This window comes from Syngnathus floridae, unplaced genomic scaffold, assembly GCF_059516105.1.
Source record: "Syngnathus floridae isolate MCC-2025c unplaced genomic scaffold, RoL_Sflo_1.0 HiC_scaffold_76, whole genome shotgun sequence".
Taxonomy (NCBI): Eukaryota; Metazoa; Chordata; class Actinopteri; order Syngnathiformes; family Syngnathidae; genus Syngnathus; species Syngnathus floridae.
In genome coordinates, this window is record NW_028284105.1 from 63940 (window position 1) to 90751 (window position 26812).

Genomic DNA, 26812 nt, shown 5'->3' on the forward strand with positions numbered 1-26812 from the left:
TCGACGAGAGGAACGATAGCGAGAAAAAGGCCATTTCATCTTGCGCAACACCAAGCAGCCGCAAACAAACAGACTCACCTTGCAGGACCTCACGCTTTGTTCCTCCTCAGAGATTCTCGACGTCGGTATCGTAGCAGCAAATCTCTCTCCTGTCGACACAAATAATCCGCCTTTGAGATTCTTTGGATGCAAAGGGAACGAACGGCTCCGGCGCAGAAACAAACGCGACTCACAATGACATTTCTGACATGAGCTCCTGTCTCCAGAGCCTGAAAAACACGTCACCGGCGATGATTGGAGGGACGCTCGTCTTTTCCAAAAGTGACAACTACAGGGTGTGTCAGGGTTTTCCAGATTATCTTTATCGTATCATTGTGTTGCTTTGACTTTGACTGCGACCTGTAATAAATAATATTATTTATCCCTTATTTATCCCTATCGCTTATCCCTTCCTACACAAAGTCGTAAAACACCCCTTGCTATGTTTTGACTAGAGGTCAAGGGCTTCCTCTATTCAATCCACTCTTACACCCACCCTGTTTCTCTTAATTAAAATGCTCGTGCAGGAGCCGAGAGTCAGACTTCATTCGTACAACGGATGGACTCTCCACCTGCAGGTGTCCAAAAGAACTTACTTGTCTCCCGTGTGGTTCTTGCAAAATAAGTTGGAGCGAGCGCAACTCTAACAGGGTGCATTTTGCCACTAGCTGCCTACGGACAATGACGTCGCGCTCGCGGCTCATGGTTGACGGGCTGAGCAGCCGGGCAAGTCCGTCGTTTTCAGCGCACAGCGAGTGGCAAAGGCGCTGACAAAACGGGAGCTTTGAGCTGCTGAAAACGGCAAAACAAGTCTAAAGCGTGTTCAAACGCGTGCGCACAATGCTCCTGCTTGAAAGGTCGGAATTTAAGGGGCCAATTTTTTGGATGGCGGCCGCCGGCCAAGCTTTGGACGGAAAAGGTTTCCTGGCGACAGCGAGCGAGCGCGGCGCTGCCGTACGTGCACCGAGTCGCCTGCCTGAAGACCTTGGACAAGTCGTCGATGATGTGCCGCTGCTCCACAACTTGAAGGAACTCCATTTCACCGTCCTGCTGGCCGCAACCGCGGTCCAGGTCATTGAGCGAACTAGGCCTTCTCTGTGGAACACAAATGCAGTGGACTCTGTTGGCACGCCGCCGTTGTCCGCGTCGACTTACCAAGCTTGCCATCTCCTCGTTCTCCTGGGTGACAAAGCGCACTTTGTTTTCAAGGCGACACAGCACCAGCGAGAGTTCTTCATTCTTCCTGCTCAGGCGTTTGTTTTTGTACAGGAGTGGCAGAAACTGGCTTTCTGTTTCTCTCAGTCGCTTTAGCTGCAAGCATGAAGTGCGGGATGTGAAAGACGCACAACACGCGGGCCAGAACGTATCCATTCCTTTTGCATCGGTTTGAACGGAATCGTGGCTTTGGCTCCCAATAAAAGACATCTACCAGGCAACCGACTCGCCGCGCCGCTCAACTAATAAGCAAGCGCAATGGGTGCCTCGCTGGATGGCGCGCATCAAACGTAGCGCAAACCTTCAAGCGTGCCGTCAATAAATTACCAGTTCATTGCGCTCTTCAGAAAGCAGGGCGTTTCGATCCTCCAGTTTCCTGATGACTGCGCTGAGCTCAGCGATTTTCAGATGAAACCGTCGCGTGTCCCGATCCTCCTGAGACTGAAAACGCCCCGCAACACACACACACAAGCACTCGTTCAAAGTTCAAAACTGTTTTTGTGCTACCTTCCTCCAGCAACGAACTAAGTCATGCGTACTGCAAGTGTGTGATGAGGTGGCTTACGCAATGAAGAGGATTGCTAGTAGCGGCGTTGACCCCACTTCCAGGGTAGTTTAGGCCCGCCCTTTGGGAATCCCTCAGGGCAGCGATCTGCTGCTCGGCAGCCTGAGTCTGCAGCTGAAGGCGGTGGACGTGGCCGGCCCCAGGGTTTCATCCAAAACACTAACCGCTCTGTCTTTCAGCTTGATCTCATCCGTCTGGATGTACAAACGGGGAGCGCTCAGGCAGGCGGGCAAACTCATTTGCCAGAATTGTGACAAAAACAAAGAGAGCAACCGGCCAATTTTGTTCTTGAATCGACTAGAACACCTTTGCTGTGACAAAAGCGAAGCGAGCAACCGGACATTTTCTTCTTGTGAAATAGAATAGAATAGAATGCCTTAGGTGTCATTGCACTGCAGGTATACAACGAAATTGGGAACATAGTCACGCACCGCGCATCTGATCAGTCCTACCAGTCGGCGGATCTCCCTCTCGCAGTCTCTCTTGGTTCGGCTCAGCTCCTCCCGATGCTGGTGATGAGCCGATCGGAGCTCGGCCGCTCGGGACTGCCAGGCCTGCTAGGCCGCTGCCAGGGCTTCTTCCGCGCTCCTGGTGGAGGCGACACCGCTCGGTCTCCCGACACCGCCGCGTCTCCTCCACCTCCGCCAGCAAAGCGCCCCCCCTCCTCACCTGAGCAGACATTGCGCCACACCGGGCCGTTGAGACCGCAACGGAGCGCCGCGACGCTTACTGGGGACAAGCTACACAATACGGTAGCGGCCGCATCGAAGCCCGACGTGGCGTGCGGATAGTCAGACACGGATAGAGCGGATCACCTTGTCCATGGAGCCGTCCCTCAGGCTGAGAACCAAGGCATTCAGTCGCTGGATCTCTCCATCTTTGACTTTGATCACTCTCATCAGCTCCATTTCATGCTGCCGCAGTAATGTCTCCCTGGTAATGGCTAACTCTTTCTGCTTCTCCTCATGGAGTTTGCTTTTGAGTTCCGTCATGGCGGCGGTGGCACGGTGGTGCTCCGCCCGCAGGTCCTGACTTCTCTCTCTCTCCAGACAGCTGACCTGACATGACTTAGACTTAGACAAACTTTATTGTCATCTTGTCTGCACATGGTGCATACAAAACGAAATTCCGTTGCATACGTCTTACAACAAAGTAGTGATATTGCAGTTGAATAGAAGTAACATATCCTATGAAAATATATATATATACATATATACTATATATATATATATATATATATATATATTAAAAATAAGTATAAAGTGCAGCAGTGATAATTATGCAATAGTGCAAGTAGGCAAAACAGTATTCAAGAGTGTGCAGAGGAATGCTAAACCATGTATTAAACTTCTATTTAAAGGGTTTATACAAGTTCAGTAAAGTTGGTAGTGCGAGATAGTGCAAGATAGAGGTCCGTAGTGTCATAAAGTACAGTTCTGTGAATGTGTGATGCAGAGTTCAGTTTAGAGCTCAACAGTTCTAGTGTTCAACAGTCTGATGACAGCAGGGAAAAAGCTGTTGCAGAACCTGGTGGACCTGCAGCGGATGCTGCAAACCTCTTCCCAGAGGGCAGCAGGGAGAACAGTCCATGGTGGGGGTGTGATGGGTCATTGATGATGTTACGGGCACGGGACATGCAGCGCTGAGATGAAATGTCCTGAATGGAGGGAAGAGGAGCCCCTATGATCCTCTCTGCTGTCCTCACCACTCCTCACGTTCTTCCAATCGGAGGCGGTGCAGCCTCCACACCACACAGAGAGACAGCTTGTCAGAATGCTCTCTATGGTGCTCCTGTAGAACGTCCTCATGATGGGTGGGGGCAGGTGGGCTCTCCTCATCCTCCGCAGGAAGTACAAGCGCTTCTGTGCCCTCTTGACCAGTGCCGTAGTGTTCATAGTCCAGGTGAGGTCTTCTGTGATGTGGACCCCCAGGAATTTGGTGGTGCTGACCACCTCCACAGCTGAGCTGTTGATGATCAGTGGAGCGTGGTGAGGCTGTTTTTTCCTGAAGTCGACGATGATCTCCTTCATCTTCTCCTCATTCAGGATCAGGCTGTTTTCTCTGCACCAGCCCACCAGCTGCTCCACCTCCTCTCTGTAGTCCAGGTCGTTGTTGTCTCTGATGAGCCCCACAACCGTTGTGTCGTCTGCTGACTTCACGATGTGATTGGTGGTGAACCTGAGGACGCAGTCGTGTGTCATCAGGGTGCACAGCAGGGGGCTCAGGACGCAGCCCTGAAGGGAGCCTGTGCTGAGGGTGATGACATCAGAGGTGTTCTGTCCGACCCGGACTGACTGAGGTCTGTTGGTGAGGAAGTCTAGCAGCCAGTTGCGAAGGGGGGTGTTGAAGCCCAGGTGTTCCAATTTTCCTACCAGATGCTGTGGGATGATGGTGTTAAACGCTGAGCTGAAGTCCAGGAACAGCCTCCGCACATGGGTGTTCTTCTCCTCCAGGTGAGCCAGGCTCAGGTGAAGAACGGAGGAGATGGCGTCCTGAGTGGAGCGGTTTTGCCGGTCGGCAAACTGGAACGGGTCAAATAATAGGGGGAGTCTGGAAACGATGTGACCTTTAAGCAGCCTTTCGAAGCACTTCATCATAACCGGAGTCAGTGCAACAGGCCGGTAATCAATAAATTAGGTGATTTGAGGTTTCTTCGGCACCGGAATGATGGAGGCAGTCTTAAAGCACGCCGGCACTGTGGCTTGGCCCAGCGAGGTGTTAAAAATGTCTGTGATGACCCCAGCCAGATGACTTGCACATTCCCTGAACACACGCCCAGGAATGTTGTCGGGGCCAGGGGCCTTACAGGGGTTGACTCTCCTCAGGGTCTTCAACACATCGGCGGAGTCAAGGCAGAGTACCTCCTCTTCCTGATGGGGGACAGTTTTAACTGCTGGAGTGCCGTTTAGTGCCTCGAACCTCCCAAAGAAGTTATTTAGACCATTTAGAAAGTCAGCATCAACTACACCCACCGGGGGGGGGGAGGGTGAGTTGTAGTCTGTAATCGCCCGTATGCCTTGCCACATACTCCTGATGTTTTTGACGTCGTGGAAACGATCCTGAAATTTTCGACTGCGGTCTCGCTTCGCTATCCTGATGGCACGGTTCAAGTTGGCTCTCGCTGTCCTCAGTGTCTCCTTGTCGCCAGACTTGAAGGCAGAGTTCCGCGCTCGTAGCGTTTGACGTACCTCCTCAGTCATCCAGGGTCGTTGGTTGCCCCGGGTGATGATATTCTTAGTGGTGCTGACGTCCTCGGTGCATTTGTTGATGTAGGCTGACACAGTCATGGCACACGCATGTCTAATCTACATCGGGAAAACTGGGAGGGAGGGAGGCAGGCAGGGAGGCAGGCAGGGAGGCAGGCAGGGAGGCAGGCAGTGTCTGTCTGTTGAGGTTTTCACCTTGTTCTTCTCCTGCTGAAGTTCTAACTGGACGTCCATCAGTTTGGTTCTCAGCTCGTCATTGGCGGCCTGAAGGGCGTCCGTTCGCTCCGCCTTGGCCCGCCCTGCCGGAGCTCGTTTGGACATCTCTTACTCGAGTCTCGCCCGGTCGTCAGTCAGAGATCACAACATTTGTACCTGGAGAGCACAAACGCAGCGCTGTTTTCCACTGGCTTCGAACTCAACTTCAATCGGTACCGTAACTTACAACATCATAAACATAGAACTAGCTTGACTTATTCATTGAATAAATGCATTTGGTTCTTCAAAACTGCATCACGCAACATAGCGTGACCGAGACGGCCGTTATCCACCTGCGTGAAGTTATTTGGTGAAATGAATGAGATGTTTAAGACACCATCGTTCTGTCTCTATGTAGATGAAGGGAAATAATCGATTGCTGAAGGTCCAAAGGTGTTGTGATAAACAAATAAACATATTAGTGATTAGTGACATATTTGTGATAAACATATTAGGCAGGATAATCACATATGTTAACGTGACTGCCCACACTGTATTTATTTATGGTTATTTGTTAAATCGAGTACTGTTAGACATGAAATAGGAAGTGTTTAACATAAATGGAAGACGAAAGGGGTACTCACCATTGTAGCTCCTGCTGGTCAATGATACGAGCCTCTTCTTGCAGTGGAAAACATACAGCCAACAAACACCGTGGAACCTAAAGGAATGAAATTAAACATTAACATTTAGCCTCAACCAACATTCACAGATACAACGCAACGCAAACTACACAAACGTAAATCTTTTTAAACACAATGAGTTGTACTTACCGTGTACGCTCTAGACGGTCCACTTGCAAGCAGAAAATAAAGATATTTCTGTTGATAATCGTCGTGTTTGTATCCGGTGTCTCGCTCAAGGCCATTGCGCCCACAGATTTGAATTTTGGCGAGAGTTCAGCCTATTGACGTCATTTCCGCGGTGTAATACCCGCATATCTGAAACGGCAAAGTTAAGAGTAGAGTTAAATAAAGTTTTTAGTCAACGCAATAATTTACAACCGTTGACCAGTCGAAATAATCGTCGAAATTTGGCGTCTGTGGCTGGAAGCAGACGCCGAGTTCGACATTCCTCCCAAACGCCACACTCCCTCGCTTTTCAGGGCTAAAAAAAAACAGTTGTAATTACCTTGTACGCTCTAGACGGTCAAGTTGCAAGCTGAAAACAAAAATATTTGCCTTGTTAGTCATCGTGTTACTAACCGCTGTGTCTTGTTTGCCAGAACTGCCGCTTTCCTACTTCCTGTTGCAAGCCACGCCCACGGATTATAATTTTGCCGTGAGTTCCGCCTATTGACGTCATGTCCGCGTCACATGACTGCGACGTAATATTATCTAAAACTGTTTGTGCGGTATTGTGTTGTTCTGTGCGGTATTGTGTTATTCTGTGCGGCGTCGTGTTGTTCTGTGCGGCGTCGTGTTGTTCAGTGCGACGTCGTGTTGTTCAGTGCGGCATGGTGTTGTTCAGTGCGGCATGGTGTTGTTCAGTGCGGCATGGTGTTGTTCAGTGCGGCATAATGTTGTTCAGTGCGGCATAATGTTGTTCAGTGCGGCATGGTGTTGTTCAGTGCGGCATGGTGTTGTTCAGTGCGGCATGGTGTTGTTCAGTGCGGCATAATGTTGTTCAGTGCGCCATAATGTTGTTCAGTGCGGCATGGTGTTGTTCAGTGCGGGATGGTGTTGTTCAGTGCAGGATGGTGTTGGTCAGTGCGGCATGGTGTTGTTCAATGCGGCATGGTGTTGTTCAGTGCGGGATGGTGTTGTTCAGTGCGGCATGGTGTTGTTCAGTGCGGCATAATGTTGTTCAGTGCGGCATGGTGTTGTTCAGTGCGGCATGGTGTTGTTCAGTGCGGCATGGTGTTGTTCAGTGCGGCATGGTGTTGTTCAGTGCGGAATGGTGTTGTTCAGTGCGGCATGGTGTTGTTCAGTCCGGGATGGTGTTGTTCAATGCGGGATCGTGTTGTTTAGTGCGGGGTGGTGTTGTTCAGTGCGGGATGGTGTTGTTCAGTGCGGCATGGTGTTGTTCAATGCGGCATGGTGTTGTTCAGTGCGGGATGGTGTTGTTCATTGCGGCATGGTGTTGTTCAGTGCGGCATGGTGTTGTTCAGTGCGGCATGGTGTTGTTCAGTGCGGCATGGTGTTGTTCAGTGCGGCATAATGTTGTTCAGTGCGGCATGGTGTTGTTCAGTGTGGAAAGGTGTTGTTCAGTGCAGGATGGTGTTGTTCAGTGCGGCATGGTGTTGTTCAATGCAGGATCGTGTTGTTCAGTGCAGCATAATGTTGTTCAGTGCAGCATGGTGTTGTTCAGTGCGGCATGGTGTTGTTCAATGCGGCATGGTGTTGTTCACTGCGGGATGGTGTTGTTCAATGCGGGATCGTGTTGTTCAGTGCGGCATAATGTTGTTCAGTGCAGCATGGTGTTGTTCAGTGCGGCATGGTGTTGTTCAGTGCGACATAATGTTGTTTAGTGCGGCATAATGTTGTTCAGTGCGGCATAATGTTGTTCAGTGCGGCATGGTGTTGTTCAGTGCGGCATGGTGTTGTTCAGTGCGGCATGGTGTTGTTCAGTGCAGGATGGTGTTGTTCAGTGCGGGATGGTGTTGTTCAGTGCGGCATGGTGTTGTTCAGTGCGGCATAATGTTGTTCAGTGCGCCATAATGTTGTTCAGTGCGGCATGGTGTTGTTCAGTGCGGGATGGTGTTGTTCAGTGCAGGATGGTGTTGGTCAGTGCGGCATGGTGTTGTTCAATGCGGCATGGTGTTGTTCAGTGCGGGATGGTGTTGTTCAGTGCGGCATGGTGTTGTTCAGTGCGGCATAATGTTGTTCAGTGCGGCATGGTGTTGTTCAGTGCGGCATGGTGTTGTTCAGTGCGGAATGGTGTTGTTCAGTGCGGCATTGTGTTGTTCAGTCCGGGATGGTGTTGTTCAATGCGGGATCGTGTTGTTTAGTGCGGGGTGGTGTTGTTCAGTGCGGGATGGTGTTGTTCAGTGCGGCATGGTGTTGTTCAATGCGGCATGGTGTTGTTCAGTGCGGGATGGTGTTGTTCATTGCGGCATGGTGTTGTTCAGTGCGGCATGGTGTTGTTCAGTGCGGCATGGTGTTGTTCAGTGCGGCATGGTGTTGTTCAGTGCGGCATAATGTTGTTCAGTGCGGCATGGTGTTGTTCAGTGTGGAAAGGTGTTGTTCAGTGCAGGATGGTGTTGTTCAGTGCGGCATGGTGTTGTTCAATGCAGGATCGTGTTGTTCAGTGCAGCATAATGTTGTTCAGTGCAGCATGGTGTTGTTCAGTGCGGCATGGTGTTGTTCAATGCGGCATGGTGTTGTTCACTGCGGGATGGTGTTGTTCAATGCGGGATCGTGTTGTTCAGTGCGGCATAATGTTGTTCAGTGCAGCATGGTGTTGTTCAGTGCGGCATGGTGTTGTTCAGTGCGACATAATGTTGTTTAGTGCGGCATAATGTTGTTCAGTGCGGCATAATGTTGTTCAGTGCGGCATGGTGTTGTTCAGTGCGGCATGGTGTTGTTCAGTGCGGCATGGTGTTGTTCAGTGCAGGATGGTGTTGTTCAGTGCGGCATGGTGTTGTTCAATGCGGCATGGTGTTGTTCAGTGCGGGATGGTGTTGTTCAGTGCAGGATGGTGTTGTTCAGTGCGGCATGGTGTTGTTCAGTGCGGAATGGTGTTGTTCAGTGCGGCATGGTGTTGTTCAGTGCGGCATGGTGTTGTTCAGTGCAGGATGGTGTTGTTCAATGCGGGATCGTGTTGTTCAGTGCGGCATGGTGTTGTTCAGTGCGGGATGGTGTTGTTCAGTGCGGCATAATGTTGTTCAGTGCGGCATGGTGTTGTTCAGTGCGGCATGGTGTTGTTCAGTGCGGCATGGTGTTGTTCAGTGCGGCATGGTGTTGTTCAGTGCGGCATAATGTTGTCCAGTGCGCCATAATGTTGTTCAGTGCGGCATGGTGTTGTTTAGTGCGGGATGGTGTTGTTCAGTGCAGGATGGTGTTGTTCAGTGCGGCATGGTGTTGTTCAATGCGGCATGGTGTTGTTCAGTGCGGGATGGTGTTGTTCAGTGCGGCATGGTGTTGTTCAGTGCGGCATAATGTTGTTCAGTGCGGCATGGTGTTGTTCAGTGCGGCATGGTGTTGTTCAGTGCGGCATGGTGTTGTTCAGTGCGGCATGGTGTTGTTCAGTGCGGAATGGTGTTGTTCAGTGCGGCATGGTGTTGTTCAGTGCGGGATGGTGTTGTTCAATGCGGGATCGTGTTGTTCAGTGCGGGGTGGTGTTGTTCAGTGCAGGATGGTGTTGTTCAGTGCAGGATGGTGTTGTTCAGTGCGGCATGGTGTTGTTCAATGCAGGATCGTGTTGTTCAGTGCAGCATAATGTTGTTCAGTGCAGCATGGTGTTGTTCAGTGCGGCATGGTGTTGTTCAGTGCGGCATGGTGTTGTTCAGTGCAGGATGGTGTTGTTCAGTGCGGCATAATGTTGTTCAGTGCGGCATAATGTTGTTCAGTGCGGCATAATGTTGTTCAGTGCGGGATGGTGTTGTTCATTGCGGCATGGTGTTGTTCAGTGCGGCATGGTGTTGTTCAGTGCGGCATGGTGTTGTTCAGTGCGGGATGGTGTTGTTCAGTGCAGGATGGTGTTGTTCAGTGCGGCATGGTGTTGTTCAGTGCGGCATGGTGTTGTTCATTTCGGCATAATGTTGTTCAGTGCGGCATAATGTTGTTTAGTGCGGCATGGTGTTGTTCAGTGCGGGATGGTGTTGTTCAGTGCGTTATAATGTTGTTCAGTGCGGCATGGTGTTGTTCAGTGCGGCATGGTGTTGTTCAGTGCGGCATGGTGTTGTTCAGTGCGGCATAATGTTGTTCAGTGCGGCATAATGTTGTTCAGTGCGGCATGGTGTTGTTCAGTGCGGGATGGTGTTGTTCAGTGCGGGATGGTGTTGTTCAGTGCGGCATGGTGTTGTTCAGTGCGGCATGGTGTTCAATGCGGAATGGTGTTGTTCAGTGCAGGATGGTGTTGTTCAGTGCGGCATGGTGTTGTTCAGTGCGGCATAATGTTGTTCAGTGCGGCATGGTGTTGTTCAGTGCGGCATGGTGTTGTTCAGTGCGGCATGGTGTTGTTCAGTGCGGCATAATGTTGTTCAGTGCGGCATGGTGTTGTTCAGTGCGGCATGGTGTTGTTCAGTGCGGCATAATGTTCAGTGCGGCATAATGTTGTTCAGTGCGGCATGGTGTTGTTCAGTGCGGGATGGTGTTGTTCAGTGCAGGATGGTGTTGTTCAGTGCGGCATGGTGTTCTGTGCGGGATGGTGTCTTTCAGTGCGGCATGGTGTCGTTCAGTGCGGCATGGTGTCTTTCAGTGCGGCATGGTGTCGTTCAGTGAGGCATGGTGTTGTTCAGTGCGGCATGGTGTTGTTTAGTGCGGCATGGTGTTGTTCAGTGCGGGATGGTGTTGTTCAGTGTGGCATGGTGTTCAGTGCGGCATGGTGTTGTTCAGTGCGGTATCGTGTTGTTCAGTGCGGTATCGTGTTTCTCAGTGCGGTATCGTGTTGTTCAGTGCAGTATCGTTGTGTTGTTCGTATTGTGTTTAACACTTAGCCTCTAACACTTAGCCTCTAACACTTAGCCTCTAGCATCTAGAAGGTAAATAAATAGGAAGGAAGGACTCACCGGTGACGTCTTCGCCCACGTCCAAGCGTTGTACTTTGTATTTTCATCCTTCTGACAGTGGAAAACATAGCCAACAAACACCGTGGAACCTAAACGAATGAAAGAAAACTATCATTTGGCCACAACCAACATTCACAGATACAACACAATGTGACGTGCGGGGTTGAGGTTAAAGGTTGAGTGAAGGGCCCTCGTTTTAAACTACTTTTTTGAAAAGGATTGGGAACAAGTAAGACGTATTTAATTTATTTAATGGGAAGTAGTAAGAGCTATTGAATTTAATCTATGTATTATATTCTATTGTATTGTATTCTGTTGTATTCTTTTGGATTGTATTCACACTAACCCCACTAAAACTTCAGCCCACAAAAACTCGCCTCTGGCGCCTAGCCTCTGGCACTTAGCCTCTAACACTTAGCCTTTAACACTTAGCCTTTAACACTTAGCCTTTAACACTTAGCCTAGAAGGTGAATAAATAGGGTTAAAGGTTGAGTGAAGGGACCTCGTTTTAAACTACTTTTTTGTAAAGGAGTGGGAACAAGTAAGACGTATTTAATTTATTTAATGGGAAGTAGTAAGACTTATTAAATTTATTTAATCTACTTTTCTTCCCAGGCAAAATTTGATGTGCTGCAATTCCAAATTTCCAAAGTGAATGAAGGAATGAAGTCCTTTAAATTATGATTTTGTATAAATACTAGGCATTAACACAAAATCGACGGCACAAAATGGGCAGACTTTACTTGTTTGAAAAGGACTGGTTACAAGACAGACTTTTTTAATTTATTTAATGGGAAGAAGACTTATTTAGTTTAATTGATCTATTTTTGTTCCCTGGCAAAATTCGATTTGCTGCAATTCCAAATTTACAAAGTGAATGAAGGAAAGAAGTCGTTTAAATTATGATTTTGTTTAAATACTAGGCATAGACACAAAATCTACGGCACAAAATGGGCAGACTTTACTTGTTTGAAGAGGACTGGTTACAAGACAGACTTTTCTGATTTATTTAATGGGAAGAAGACTTATTTAGTTTATTTAATCTATTTTTGTTCCCTGGCAAAATTGGATTTGCTGAAATTGTATTTTGCCAAATCTTGCCTTGAGACCTGATAGGAAGTATTAAACGCTTAGTTAAATCAATACAAGTTGGTAATAAGAGCGAGTAATGTTGGTTGAACCGATGAATGAAGGTTGAAAGCAATTTAAATTATGACTTTGTATAAATACTAGATATTAACAGAACATCTACTGCGCGAAATGGGCAGAGTTTACTTGTTTGAGAAGGAGTGGCTTATTCAAAACTAAGATTTATTTAATCTGTTTGTTCCCAGGCAAAATTGGATGTGATGCAATTCCAAATTTCACCACATGATGGTGCCCAATTTTGACTTCATAGGACATATTAAACACTTAGCTTGTTATTATGTTCAAGGTAATCAGATTTGTTTATTATTCTAATGGCCTCTTCAAAACTATTCTGGATTACTACTTTGGATCTATTCTACATTACTTGGCAACAACATACTCTGTAACAGATTAGGCAGTATAATCATATCTGTTAACTTGAGAGTGCCCACACTCAATCTACTTATCGTGATGTGTTAAATCAATTACTGTTAGACATTATTTGTCTGATAATCTACCAAATCTTTGAATTGAAGAATTTGTGATTTAATTAATAGCTTGTTGTTATGTTAAGGGTAATCAGACTTGTATATAATTCTAATGGCCTTCTTTTGAAAACTATTCTGAATTACAACTTTGGATCTTATATTACTTTGCAACAATCTACTCCGTGACAGATTAGGCAGTATAATCACATATGTTAACTTCAGTGCCCACACTGTATTTATTTATGGTTATTTGTTAAATCAAGTACTGTTAGACATGAAATAGGAAGTGTTTAACATAAATGTTATGGCTACTCACCATTGTAGCTCGCTCCTGGTCAATGATACGAGCCTCTTCTTGCAGTGGAAAACTTGCAGCCAACAAACACCGTGGAACCTAAAGGAATGAAATTAAACATTAACATTTCGCCTCGACCAATTTTCACACGTACAACGCAACGCGGCTACACTTCTGCTATTACAAACGTAAATCTCCTTAAACACAATGAGTGTTACTTACCGTGTACGCTCTAGACGGTCCAGTTGCAAGCAGAAAATAAAGATATTTCTGTTGATAATCGTCGCTGCTCAGTGGCTCACGGCCATCGCGCCAACAGATTTGAATTTTGGCGGAGGTTCGGGCAATTACGTCATATCCACGGCACATGACTGCGACGTAATACCCGCTTATCTGAAACGGCAGTTAAAAGTAGAGTTACATCAAGTTTTCTTGGAACCTAAACGAATGAAAGAAAACTATCATTTGGCCACAACCAACATTCACAGATACAACACAACGTGCGGGGTTGGGGTTAAAGATTGAGTGAAGGGCCCTCGTTTTAAACTACTGTTTTGAAAAGGAGTGGGAACAAGTAAGACGTATTTAATTTATTTAATGGGAAGTAGTAAGACTTATTAAATTTATTTAATCTACTTTTCTTCCCAGGCAAAATTTGATGTGCTGCAATTCCAAATTTCCAAAGTGAATGAAGGAATGAAGTCCTTTAAATTATGATTTTGTATAAATACTAGGCATTAACACAAAATCGACGGCACAAAATGGGCAGACTTTACTTGTTTGAAAAGGACTGGTTACAAGACAGACTTTTTTAATTTATTTAATGGGAAGAAGACTTATTTAGTTTAATTGATCTATTTTTGTTCCCTGCCAAAATTCGATTTGCTGCAATTCCAAATTTCCAAAGTGAATGAAGGAAAGAAGTCGTTTAAATTATGATTTTGTTTAAATACTAGGCATAGACACAAAATCTACGGCACAAAATGGGCAGACTTTACTTGTTTGAAGAGGACTGGTTACAAGACAGACTTTTCTGATTTATTTAATGGGAAGAGGACTTATTTAGTTTATTTAATCTATTTTTGTTCCCTGGCAAAATTGGATTTGCTGAAATTGTATTTTGCCAAATCTCGATTTGAGACCTGATAGGAAGTATTAAACGCTTAGTTAAATCAATACAAGTTGGTAATAAGAGCGAGTAATGTTGGTTGAACCGATGAATGAAGGTTGAAAGCAATTTAAATTATGACTTTGTATAAATACTAGATATTAACAGAACATCTACTGCGCAAAATGGGCAGAGTTTACTTGTTTGAGAAGGAGTGGCTTATTCAAAACTAAGATTTATGTAATCTGTTTGTTCCCAGGCAAAATTGGATGTGATGCAATTCCAAATTTCACCACATGATGGTGCCCAATTTTGACTTCATAGGACATATTAAACACTTAGCTTGTTATTATGTTCAAGGTAATCAGATTTGTTTATCATTCTAATGGCCTCTTCAAAACTATTCTGGATTACTACTTTGGATCTATTCTACATTACTTGGCAACAACATACTCTGTAACAGATTAGGCAGTATAATCACATATGTTAACTTGAGAGTGCCCACACTCAATCTACTTATCGTGATGTGTTAAATCAATTACTGTTAGACATTATTTGTCTGATAATCTACCAAATCTTTGAATTGAAGAATTTGTGATTTAATTAATAGCTTGTTCAGGGTAATCAGACTTGTATATAATTCTAATGGCCTTCTTTTGAAAACTATTCTGAATTACAACTTTGGATCTTATATTACTTTGCAACAATCTACTCCGTGACAGATTAGGCAGTATAATCACATATGTTAACTTCAGTGCCCACACTGTATTTATTTATGGTTATTTGTTAAATCAAGTACTGTTAGACATGAAATAGGAAGTGTTTAACATAAATGTTATGGCTACTCACCATTGTAGCTCGCTCCTGGTCAATGATACGAGCCTCTTCTTGCAGTGGAAAACTTGCAGCCAACAAACACCGTGGAACCTAAAGGAATGAAATTAAACATTAACATTTCGCCTCGACCAATTTTCACACGTACAACGCAACGCGGCTACACTTCTGCTATTACAAACGTAAATCTCCTTAAACACAATGAGTGTTACTTACCGTGTACGCTCTAGACGGTCCAGTTGCAAGCAGAAAATAAAGATATTTCTGTTGATAATCGTCGCTGCTCAGTGGCTCACGGCCATCGCGCCAACAGATTTGAATTTTGGCGGAGGTTCGGGCAATTACGTCATATCCGCGGCATTTGACTGCGACGTAATACCCGCTTATCTGAAACGGCAGTTAAAAGTAGAGTTACATCAAGTTTTCTTGGAACCTAAACGAATGAAAGAAAACTATCATTTGGCCACAACCAACATTCACAGATACAACACAACGTGCGGGGTTGAGGTTAAAGATTGAGTGAAGGGCCCTCGTTTTAAACTACTGTTTTGAAAAGGAGTGGGAACAAGTAAGACGTATTTAATTTATTTAATGGGAAGTAGTAAGACTTATTAAATTTATTTAATCTACTTTTCTTCCCAGGCAAAATTTGATGTGCTGCAATTCCAAATTTCCAAAGTGAATGAAGGAATGAAGTCCTTTAAATTATGATTTTGTATAAATACTAGGCATTAACACAAAATCGACGGCACAAAATGGGCAGACTTTACTTGTTTGAAAAGGACTGGTTACAAGACAGACTTTTTTAATTTATTTAATGGGAAGAAGACTTATTTAGTTTAATTGATCTATTTTTGTTCCCTGCCAAAATTCGATTTGCTGCAATTCCAAATTTCCAAAGTGAATGAAGGAAAGAAGTCGTTTAAATTATGATTTTGTTTAAATACTAGGCATAGACACAAAATCTACGGCACAAAATGGGCAGACTTTACTTGTTTGAAGAGGACTGGTTACAAGACAGACTTTTCTGATTTATTTAATGGGAAGAGGACTTATTTAGTTTATTTAATCTATTTTTGTTCCCTGGCAAAATTGGATTTGCTGAAATTGTATTTTGCCAAATCTCGATTTGAGACCTGATAGGAAGTATTAAACGCTTAGTTAAATCAATACAAGTTGGTAATAAGAGCGAGTAATGTTGGTTGAACCGATGAATGAAGGTTGAAAGCAATTTAAATTATGACTTTGTATAAATACTAGATATTAACAGAACATCTACTGCGCAAAATGGGCAGAGTTTACTTGTTTGAGAAGGAGTGGCTTATTCAAAACTAAGATTTATGTAATCTGTTTGTTCCCAGGCAAAATTGGATGTGATGCAATTCCAAATTTCACCACATGATGGTGCCCAATTTTGACTTCATAGGACATATTAAACACTTAGCTTGTTATTATGTTCAAGGTAATCAGATTTGTTTATCATTCTAATGGCCTCTTCAAAACTATTCTGGATTACTACTTTGGATCTATTCTACATTACTTGGCAACAACATACTCTGTAACAGATTAGGCAGTATAATCACATATGTTAACTTGAGAGTGCCCACACTCAATCTACTTATCGTGATGTGTTAAATCAATTACTGTTAGACATTATTTGTCTGATAATCTACCAAATCTTTGAATTGAAGAATTTGTGATTTAATTAATAGCTTGTTCAGGGTAATCAGACTTGTATATAATTCTAATGGCCTTCTTTTGAAAACTATTCTGAATTACAACTTTGGATCTTATATTACTTTGCAACAATCTACTCGGTGACAGATTAGGCAGTATAATCACATATGTTAACTTCAGTGCCCACACTGTATTTATTTATGGTTATTTGTTAAATCAAGTACTGTTAGACATGAAATAGGAAGTGTTTAACATAAATGTTATGGCTACTCACCATTGTAGCTCGCTCCTGGTCAATGATATGAGCCTCTTCTTGCAGTGGAAAACTTGCAGCCAACAAACACCGTGGAACCTAAAGGAATGAAATTAAACATTAACATTTCGCCCGGACCAACATTCACACGTACAACGCAACGCGGCTACACTTCTGCTATTACAAACGTAAATCTCCTTAAACACAACGAGTGTTACTTACCGTGTACGCTCTAGGCAAAATTGGATGTGATGCAATTCCAAATCTATCTGAAACGGCAGTTAAAAGTAGAGTTACATCAAGTTTTCTTTTTTAATCAACACAATCATTTACAACCGTTGACCAGAAAGAATCGTCGAAATTCGACGTCCCCCACAAACGCCACGCTCACTCGCTTTTCAGGGCAACAAAAGTACTTCTTTTTAAAAACGATGAGTTGTACTTACCGTGTACGCTCTGGACGGTCCAGTTGCAAGCAGAAAATAAAAATATTTCTCTTGTTAGTCGTATGTTACCATCCGCTGTGTCTTTGTCAACATCGCCGCCATTTTCCTACTTCCTGCTGCGAGCCACGCCCACGGATTTAAATTTGGGCGGAAGCTCTTTCCATTGGCGTCGTTTTCGCGTATAGCAAATCCGATTGGTTGGGAAGGGGGCACGGTTATGCAGCCGAGGGGTCCTGTGATCGGTGGGATGTAAAGTAGGCGTCGACGTCACGTCCGCGTCACGTGACCACGACGTGGCAGACGTCATATAGCAACCGCTGTTTTGTTTAGTAGACTTACAGTTGTTATGCATTGACATAATGGCGCACACACCAAATAGATTTAAATAAATTAAATAATTCTTCTGCCCACTCTCTTTTAAACAAGTTAACTCTCCCCGCGGATTTGAATTCCGGCGAAAGTTACGCCCATCGACGTCACGTATGTCACGTGACCACGACGTGGCAGATGTCATATAGCAACCGCTGTTTTGTTTAGTAGATTTACAGTTGTTATGCATTGGCATAATGGTGTGCACTCAAAATAGATTTAAATAAATTAAATATTTCTTCTGCCTACTCCCTTTTAAACAAGTTAACTCTGCCCACGTCCATTGACGTCTTGTCTGCGTCACGTGACCACGACGTAGCGACGTCATATAGTAACCGCTGTTTTGACCAGTAGACTTAGTTATTATGCGTTGACATAATGGCGCACTGGTTAGCATGGCCACCTCTTAAGCATGATGATGCGGGTTCGACGCCTGATCAATGTTAGCATGGAGTGAGCTGAAGTGCATGGCGCTGAAGATTTGAATCTTTGAAATGCGCTGAGGTCTGACATATCAGGCAGAATGGTTTGCCATCACGTTCAACAAAAAATAGAAACTTTCCCACTCTGATTAAAACGTCCTGTGTTCATCTACGTATTTTCGTTTTGCTGTGCATCTTTTCCCTGCCATTTCGAGAGCCCAATTGACACTCATAGTTTAAAGAAATGTGTTTGCCCATCCTACTTTGTGGAATTTCACCACATGCGCTTTTGACCAAAATACCAAATTGAACTCAAGTGAAGCCAACACGCACAACCCCCCCCCACACACACACACACACACACACACACACAAATGTTGATATGAACATAAAAGAGCCGCATGCGGTTCGGGAGTTGCGGCTTGGCCAAACCTGTACTATACAACTTTATTTGTATAAAATTTTCACAACAGCTGTCACACAAACAAAGCGGGAAAAACCGAAGACGTGCGTGTTCCGCCCACGCTGGATTTATTTGCACCTTTGAAAAGACACCGTATTGCCGCAGATGTGGCAAAGAGTACTTTTGGGCATCTGAGACGGAAGGATGTCCAAAGCATCACGTCACCTGCTCTGGTAGGCATGGTGGTGGGACGTTGAGGTCAACCGCTTTGGGGTTGGCTGACTCTTTGATCGCAGGATGCCACACACTTGAAGACAGAAGCAGAAAAGCAGAGCTAAATGCAAAATGTACTCACCGGTGACTCCAATTTTTTTCCCCCCTGAAGAAACAGCTGGACGGGTGGCCCCGGCTGGCCAGTGGGACTCTTGTTATTCTGACCCTTTTTAGTGCGCGTTTGGGGCAACAACCGTTTTTTGTGGCGCTCTCTTCTGGTTCAAAAGTGCCCTGCATGTGAATTTGCTTTTCCTGCCTTCTGATTGGATGAGCGCCGGTGTGACGCGGTGCCTCTGTCACCGTGGCGGGGGGTATACGTTGGCATCGGAGCGTCTGCCAACGTCTGAGACCGGCTGACAGTGTATCGGAGGTGTCGAGTGCGGTGCCGCTGGAGCTCACTCACCAGCTGGTGTTAGGGCCACAGAATGAAGGCCAAGGAGAAGAATAGAAAGAGAAACAGAAACTTCTGCTCCAATTGTTTGATTTGTCTCTTCTGAGCTTCGATGAATTCTTTCAGCTCTTTGTTCCTCTAGGACGGACAAATGGAAAGTGGCATTCAAAAGCCAGTAAGCGTGCAAGTAAGTGCCGGGCTGGCTTTGGGCCCTTACCTGTTGCGCGCTGTGCAGCAGATCCATTCTCTCTTGGAGGATGCAAGCGTCGCGCTCCCTCAACTCGCACATCAGGGCTCGCTTCCATTGGTCCACGGCGCTCCTAAGCTCTTCTCTCTGATCCGCCGTCAGCACGTCATTCACGCCAGCGTGGCTGGCTTTTTCGCCGTCCGTGGCGGGGCAGTCCCGCTGCGGTAGCGCCTCGTACAACATGGCCTCCAGCTCCAGGATCCTCTGGGCCGCAATCCTCGTCCATCAGTGGTCCGGCGGGAGATTTGAGGGCGGCTTACCTTATGAGCCTGGTCCATGGAACACTTCCTGAAGTCCAACTCTTCATCCAGGTAGCCCTTCTGCTTGCAGAACATATCCTAGCACAGCTCAAGGTCAGAATTGTTGGGGCACATTGCCGGAGTTCCCCTTGGCTGATGTCGCGTGTCTGTCTACCTTCTCACTTTCAATGTCCAACATCTTCTGTTGAAGTGCTGACTTGGTCACTTTGATGTATTCTAACCACTGAGGAAAGGCTGCTGTCACATAAGCAGAATGCGAGAGCGTGCGTGGACGTGCGCGTTACCTTCTCGGCTAGGGTGAGAAGGGTCCTGGCGTGAATCACGACCACCTGCTCCTCGTTGGTGAGATTCTGCAAGAGCCCAAAGGCACAGCGTCAACAAGCTTCTTTCAGCGCAAAGCCTTCCAAAAGTCACATTTGAGCCGCCGAGTCTCGTGGAGTGCGAACATAAGGAGTTCGACATACACTTACGGCGTTATAGCCCAGGATGTCCAGCTTCTTCATCAGATCACTGATGACGATGTCCGGGGGAAAGGCGCAAGGAGCAATGTAAGGTGTTCTGGGACCTCGGGTTAAGGTTAGGGTTGCGAGGGACGCCTTACGTACGCTCACGCCCTCGGCCTCGCAGTAGATCTGCAAAGGGCTGAGGCCGTCTGGGAAACGGACTTGCAGAAACTTCAAGACGGGGGAGCGCCACTCCCTCTCCTGAAAGGCAGAGGCATGCATCCGTCCGTCCGTCCGTCCGTCCGTCCGTCACATCTCTGGCCTCAACACGCTTGTGCGAGTCTTCCCACCTCCAGCTCCAGGATGCGGAACTCAAGCAGTTCGTTTTGGTCTCGGATATCCTGGATGTGCTCTTTCAGACGCGCTTCTTCCGCCTCCATCCGCCTGACCTGAAAAGACAGTCAGACCTCATCTGCGGGGCTTCCCGACAGGTGTGACGCCAAGCGACTCCGCCCAGCGCCTTTCTTTCCGTCACCTTTTCGGCCAACTGCTGATTGCTCTGACGCAGCAGCTGCTTCTCCTCCACCCACTTGACATTCTAGAAGAGACAAACGCGTGGACAGCTTTGGAATGTTGTGTCATTTTCATCCACAAATTCTTTGGTTGACTGGAAAATGACATTTGCTTTTCTCCGCATTTTCCCAGCCACGTTCGGGGGTTGGTCCAGTAATGCCAGACGGATGAGTGACTGAAGAATGTAGCTATTTTGTCTGAGAAAAAGGTGTGCTCATTGATGAGCTTACCTGTCCTTGTTGCTTCAGCGCTGACTCCAGATCTGCTACTCTGCTTTGATAGTGACCCATTTCTACCATCAGCTTTTCTCTGGTCTGAAAGGAGGAGGAGGGAGGCTCCTCCTCCTCCTTTCAGACCAGAGAACACCCGAGGCTGGGTGAGAACGGGGAGGCTGCGACCCGGCCGGGGGTTGCGGGAAGGGGCGCCACCTTGATCTCCTTCTCGGCGTCGTAGTCCCCTTTCGCTGGTCTGGGCTAGCAGAGCGTAGGCTCGTTGCAGCGCTTGATATTCTTGCGTCAGCTGGCGGTAGCGAAGCTCCGCCTCTTCATGCACACACCAATGCAACACAGCACTAGTACCAGAATCAGTCAGACCGGCGACAAAGCACCCGCGACGCAAAGACGAGTCCGATTCCAGGCTGAAGAGGAATGTTTGGTGCCAATACGCTGGCAGAAATGGCGGGCTACCTCTTCGGGTTCCGTGTCGGGGGTTCTGTCGGTGTGAAAAGACAAGGACGATCCGTCCGAGTCCACCAACACGTCTTCGTCGTAGCCGTAAAATGTTTCGATGACCTGCGGGCGCGGAAGCAAACATCTCTCTGAACAAACTGAAGCGACACCTCACGATGAATCGACGAGAGGAACGATAGCGAGAAAAAGGCCATTTCATCTTGCGCAACACCAAGCAGCCGCAAACAAACAGACTCACCTTGCAGGACCTCACGCTTTGTTCCTCCTCAGAGATTCTCGACGTCGGTATCGTAGCAGCAAATCTCTCTCCTGTCGACACAAATAATCCGCCTTTGAGATTCTTTGGATGCAAAGGGAACGAACGGCTCCGGCGCAGAAACAAACGCGACTCACAATGACATTTCTGACATGAGCTCCTGTCTCCAGAGCCTGAAAAACACGTCACCGGCGATGATTGGAGGGACGCTCGTCTTTTCCAAAAGTGACAACTACAGGGTGTGTCAGGGTTTTCCAGATTATCTTTATCGTATCATTGTGTTGCTTTGACTTTGACTGCGACCTGTAATAAATAATATTATTTATCCCTTATTTATCCCTATCGCTTATCCCTTCCTACACAAAGTCGTAAAACACCCCTTGCTATGTTTTGACTAGAGGTCAAGGGCTTCCTCTATTCAATCCACTCTTACACCCACCCTGTTTCTCTTAATTAAAATGCTCGTGCAGGAGCCGAGAGTCAGACTTCATTCGTACAACGGATGGACTCTCCACCTGCAGGTGTCCAAAAGAACTTACTTGTCTCCCGTGTGGTTCTTGCAAAATAAGTTGGAGCGAGCGCAACTCTAACAGGGTGCATTTTGCCACTAGCTGCCTACGGACAATGACGTCGCGCTCGCGGCTCATGGTTGACGGGCTGAGCAGCCGGGCAAGTCCGTCGTTTTCAGCGCACAGCGAGTGGCAAAGGCGCTGACAAAACGGGAGCTTTGAGCTGCTGAAAACGGCAAAACAAGTCTAAAGCGTGTTCAAACGCGTGCGCACAATGCTCCTGCTTGAAAGGTCGGAATTTAAGGGGCCAATTTTTTGGATGGCGGCCGCCGGCCAAGCTTTGGACGGAAAAGGTTTCCTGGCGACAGCGAGCGAGCGCGGCGCTGCCGTACGTGCACCGAGTCGCCTGCCTGAAGACCTTGGACAAGTCGTCGATGATGTGCCGCTGCTCCACAACTTGAAGGAACTCCATTTCACCGTCCTGCTGGCCGCAACCGCGGTCCAGGTCATTGAGCGAACTAGGCCTTCTCTGTGGAACACAAATGCAGTGGACTCTGTTGGCACGCCGCCGTTGTCCGCGTCGACTTACCAAGCTTGCCATCTCCTCGTTCTCCTGGGTGACAAAGCGCACTTTGTTTTCAAGGCGACACAGCACCAGCGAGAGTTCTTCATTCTTCCTGCTCAGGCGTTTGTTTTTGTACAGGAGTGGCAGAAACTGGCTTTCTGTTTCTCTCAGTCGCTTTAGCTGCAAGCATGAAGTGCGGGATGTGAAAGACGCACAACACGCGGGCCAGAACGTATCCATTCCTTTTGCATCGGTTTGAACGGAATCGTGGCTTTGGCTCCCAATAAAAGACATCTACCAGGCAACCGACTCGCCGCGCCGCTCAACTAATAAGCAAGCGCAATGGGTGCCTCGCTGGATGGCGCGCATCAAACGTAGCGCAAACCTTCAAGCGTGCCGTCAATAAATTACCAGTTCATTGCGCTCTTCAGAAAGCAGGGCGTTTCGATCCTCCAGTTTCCTGATGACTGCGCTGAGCTCAGCGATTTTCAGATGAAACCGTCGCGTGTCCCGATCCTCCTGAGACTGAAAACGCCCCGCAACACACACACACAAGCACTCGTTCAAAGTTCAAAACTGTTTTTGTGCTACCTTCCTCCAGCAACGAACTAAGTCATGCGTACTGCAAGTGTGTGATGAGGTGGCTTACGCAATGAAGAGGATTGCTAGTAGCGGCGTTGACCCCACTTCCAGGGTAGTTTAGGCCCGCCCTTTGGGAATCCCTCAGGGCAGCGATCTGCTGCTCGGCAGCCTGAGTCTGCAGCTGAAGGCGGTGGACGTGGCCGGCCCCAGGGTTTCATCCAAAACACTAACCGCTCTGTCTTTCAGCTTGATCTCATCCGTCTGGATGTACAAACGGGGAGCGCTCAGGCAGGCGGGCAAACTCATTTGCCAGAATTGTGACAAAAACAAAGAGAGCAACCGGCCAATTTTGTTCTTGAATCGACTAGAACACCTTTGCTGTGACAAAAGCGAAGCGAGCAACCGGACATTTTCTTCTTGTGAAATAGAATAGAATAGAATGCCTTAGGTGTCATTGCACTGCAGGTATACAACGAAATTGGGAACATAGTCACGCACCGCGCATCTGATCAGTCCTACCAGTCGGCGGATCTCCCTCTCGCAGTCTCTCTTGGTTCGGCTCAGCTCCTCCCGATGCTGGTGATGAGCCGATCGGAGCTCGGCCGCTCGGGACTGCCAGGCCTGCTAGGCCGCTGCCAGGGCTTCTTCCGCGCTCCTGGTGGAGGCGACACCGCTCGGTCTCCCGACACCGCCGCGTCTCCTCCACCTCCGCCAGCAAAGCGCCCCCCCTCCTCACCTGAGCAGACATTGCGCCACACCGGGCCGTTGAGACCGCAACGGAGCGCCGCGACGCTTACTGGGGACAAGCTACACAATACGGTAGCGGCCGCATCGAAGCCCGACGTGGCGTGCGGATAGTCAGACACGGATAGAGCGGATCACCTTGTCCATGGAGCCGTCCCTCAGGCTGAGAACCAAGGCATTCAGTCGCTGGATCTCTCCATCTTTGACTTTGATCACTCTCATCAGCTCCATTTCATGCTGCCGCAGTAATGTCTCCCTGGTAATGGCTAACTCTTTCTGCTTCTCCTCATGGAGTTTGCTTTTGAGTTCCGTCATGGCGGCGGTGGCACGGTGGTGCTCCGCCCGCAGGTCCTGACTTCTCTCTCTCTCCAGACAGCTGACCTGACATGACTTAGACTTAGACAAACTTTATTGTCATCTTGTCTGCACATGGTGCATACAAAACGAAATTCCGTTGCATACGTCTTACAACAAAGTAGTGATATTGCAGTTGAATAGAAGTAACATATCCTATGAAAATATATATATATACATATATACTATATATATATATATATATATATATATTAAAAATAAGTATAAAGTGCAGCAGTGATAATTATGCAATAGTGCAAGTAGGCAAAACAGTATTCAAGAGTGTGCAGAGGAATGCTAAACCATGTATTAAACTTCTATTTAAAGGGTTTATACAAGTTCAGTAAAGTTGGTAGTGCGAGATAGTGCAAGATAGAGGTCCGTAGTGTCATAAAGTACAGTTCTGTGAATGTGTGATGCAGAGTTCAGTTTAGAGCTCAACAGTTCTAGTGTTCAACAGTCTGATGACAGCAGGGAAAAAGCTGTTGCAGAACCTGGTGGACCTGCAGCGGATGCTGCAAACCTCTTCCCAGAGGGCAGCAGGGAGAACAGTCCATGGTGGGGGTGTGATGGGTCATTGATGATGTTACGGGCACGGGACATGCAGCGCTGAGATGAAATGTCCTGAATGGAGGGAAGAGGAGCCCCTATGATCCTCTCTGCTGTCCTCACCACTCCTCACGTTCTTCCAATCGGAGGCGGTGCAGCCTCCACACCACACAGAGAGACAGCTTGTCAGAATGCTCTCTATGGTGCTCCTGTAGAACGTCCTCATGATGGGTGGGGGCAGGTGGGCTCTCCTCATCCTCCGCAGGAAGTACAAGCGCTTCTGTGCCCTCTTGACCAGTGCCGTAGTGTTCATAGTCCAGGTGAGGTCTTCTGTGATGTGGACCCCCAGGAATTTGGTGGTGCTGACCACCTCCACAGCTGAGCTGTTGATGATCAGTGGAGCGTGGTGAGGCTGTTTTTTCCTGAAGTCGACGATGATCTCCTTCATCTTCTCCTCATTCAGGATCAGGCTGTTTTCTCTGCACCAGCCCACCAGCTGCTCCACCTCCTCTCTGTAGTCCAGGTCGTTGTTGTCTCTGATGAGCCCCACCACCGTTGTGTCGTCTGCTGACTTCACGATGTGATTGGTGGTGAACCTGAGGACGCAGTCGTGTGTCATCAGGGTGCACAGCAGGGGGCTCAGGACGCAGCCCTGAAGGGAGCCTGTGCTGAGGGTGATGACATCAGAGGTGTTCTGTCCGACCCGGACTGACTGAGGTCTGTTGGTGAGGAAGTCTAGCAGCCAGTTGCGAAGGGGGGTGTTGAAGCCCAGGTGTTCCAATTTTCCTACCAGATGCTGTGGGATGATGGTGTTAAACGCTGAGCTGAAGTCCAGGAACAGCCTCCGCACATGGGTGTTCTTCTCCTCCAGGTGAGCCAGGCTCAGGTGAAGAACGGAGGAGATGGCGTCCTGAGTGGAGCGGTTTTGCCGGTCGGCAAACTGGAACGGGTCAAATAATAGGGGGAGTCTGGAAACGATGTGACCTTTAAGCAGCCTTTCGAAGCACTTCATCATAACCGGAGTCAGTGCAACAGGCCGGTAATCATTAAATGAGGTGATTTGAGGTTTCTTCGGCACCGGAATGATGGAGGCAGTCTTAAAGCACGCCGGCACTGTGGCTTGGCCCAGCGAGGTGTTAAAAATGTCTGTGATGACCCCAGCCAGATGACTTGCACATTCCCTGAACACACGCCCAGGAATGTTGTCGGGGCCAGGGGCCTTACAGGGGTTGACTCTCCTCAGGGTCTTCAACACATCGGCGGAGTCAAGGCAGAGTACCTCCTCTTCCTGATGGGGGACAGTTTTAACTGCTGGAGTGCCGTTTAGTGCCTCGAACCTCCCAAAGAAGTTATTTAGACCATTTAGAAAGTCAGCATCAACTACACCCACCGGGGGGGGGGGGGGGTGAGTTGTAGTCTGTAATCGCCCGTATGCCTTGCCACATACTCCTGATGTTTTTGACGTCGTGGAAACGATCCTGAAATTTTCGACTGCGGTCTCGCTTCGCTATCCTGATGGCACGGTTCAAGTTGGCTCTCGCTGTCCTCAGTGTCTCCTTGTCGCCAGACTTGAAGGCAGAGTTCCGCGCTCGTAGCGTTTGACGTACCTCCTCAGTCATCCAGGGTCGTTGGTTGCCCCGGGTGATGATATTCTTAGTGGTGCTGACGTCCTCGGTGCATTTGTTGATGTAGGCTGACACAGTCATGGCACACGCATGTCTAATCTACATCGGGAAAACTGGGAGGGAGGGAGGCAGGCAGGGAGGCAGGCAGGGAGGCAGGCAGGGAGGCAGGCAGTGTCTGTCTGTTGAGGTTTTCACCTTGTTCTTCTCCTGCTGAAGTTCTAACTGGACGTCCATCAGTTTGGTTCTCAGCTCGTCATTGGCGGCCTGAAGGGCGTCCGTTCGCTCCGCCTTGGCCCGCCCTGCCGGAGCTCGTTTGGACATCTCTTACTCGAGTCTCGCCCGGTCGTCAGTCAGAGATCACAACATTTGTACCTGGA

At 47.6% G+C, this 26812-nt stretch overlaps 1 protein-coding gene and 2 long non-coding RNA genes across 3 annotated transcripts; all 3 read right to left on the reverse strand.

The window, feature by feature from the left end:
- Window positions 1-1271: 1271 nt before the first annotated feature.
- On the reverse strand, window positions 1272-2474 carry LOC148377913 (uncharacterized). Its single transcript, XR_015856329.1, has 4 exons — window positions 2272-2474; window positions 1820-2013; window positions 1582-1695; window positions 1272-1350 (listed from the first exon to the last, which is right to left on the reverse strand). It is a non-coding gene; the product is annotated as an uncharacterized LOC148377913 (long non-coding RNA).
- A 16124-nt stretch (window positions 2475-18598) lies between these two features.
- LOC148377914 (janus kinase and microtubule-interacting protein 3-like) lies at window positions 18599-20080 on the reverse strand. Its single transcript, XM_088368101.1, has 6 exons — window positions 20017-20080; window positions 19831-19896; window positions 19701-19769; window positions 19257-19624; window positions 19052-19177; window positions 18599-18682 (listed from the first exon to the last, which is right to left on the reverse strand). Exons 1-4 carry the CDS (start codon window positions 20047-20049, stop codon window positions 19397-19399), a joined length of 396 nt encoding a protein of 131 aa, XP_088224227.1. The 5' UTR covers window positions 20050-20080; the 3' UTR covers window positions 18599-18682; window positions 19052-19177; window positions 19257-19396.
- Window positions 20081-22682: 2602 nt separating this feature from the next.
- LOC148377915 (uncharacterized) lies at window positions 22683-23885 on the reverse strand. Its single transcript, XR_015856328.1, has 4 exons — window positions 23683-23885; window positions 23231-23424; window positions 22993-23106; window positions 22683-22761 (listed from the first exon to the last, which is right to left on the reverse strand). It is a non-coding gene; the product is annotated as an uncharacterized LOC148377915 (long non-coding RNA).
- Window positions 23886-26812: the final 2927 nt, after the last annotated feature.

Coding starts and splice junctions, on each gene's coding strand:
- LOC148377914 (XM_088368101.1), bottom strand. CDS start 20,049: ATGAAGAAGCTGGACATCCTGGGCTATAACGCC. Junction 19,897..20,016: donor ACATCCTGGGCTATAACGCC/GTAAGTGTATGT, acceptor GGGCTCTTGCAG/AATCTCACCAACGAGGAGCA. Junction 19,625..19,700: donor TGGACATTGAAAGTGAGAAG/GTAGACAGACAC, acceptor GAGCTGTGCTAG/GATATGTTCTGCAAGCAGAA.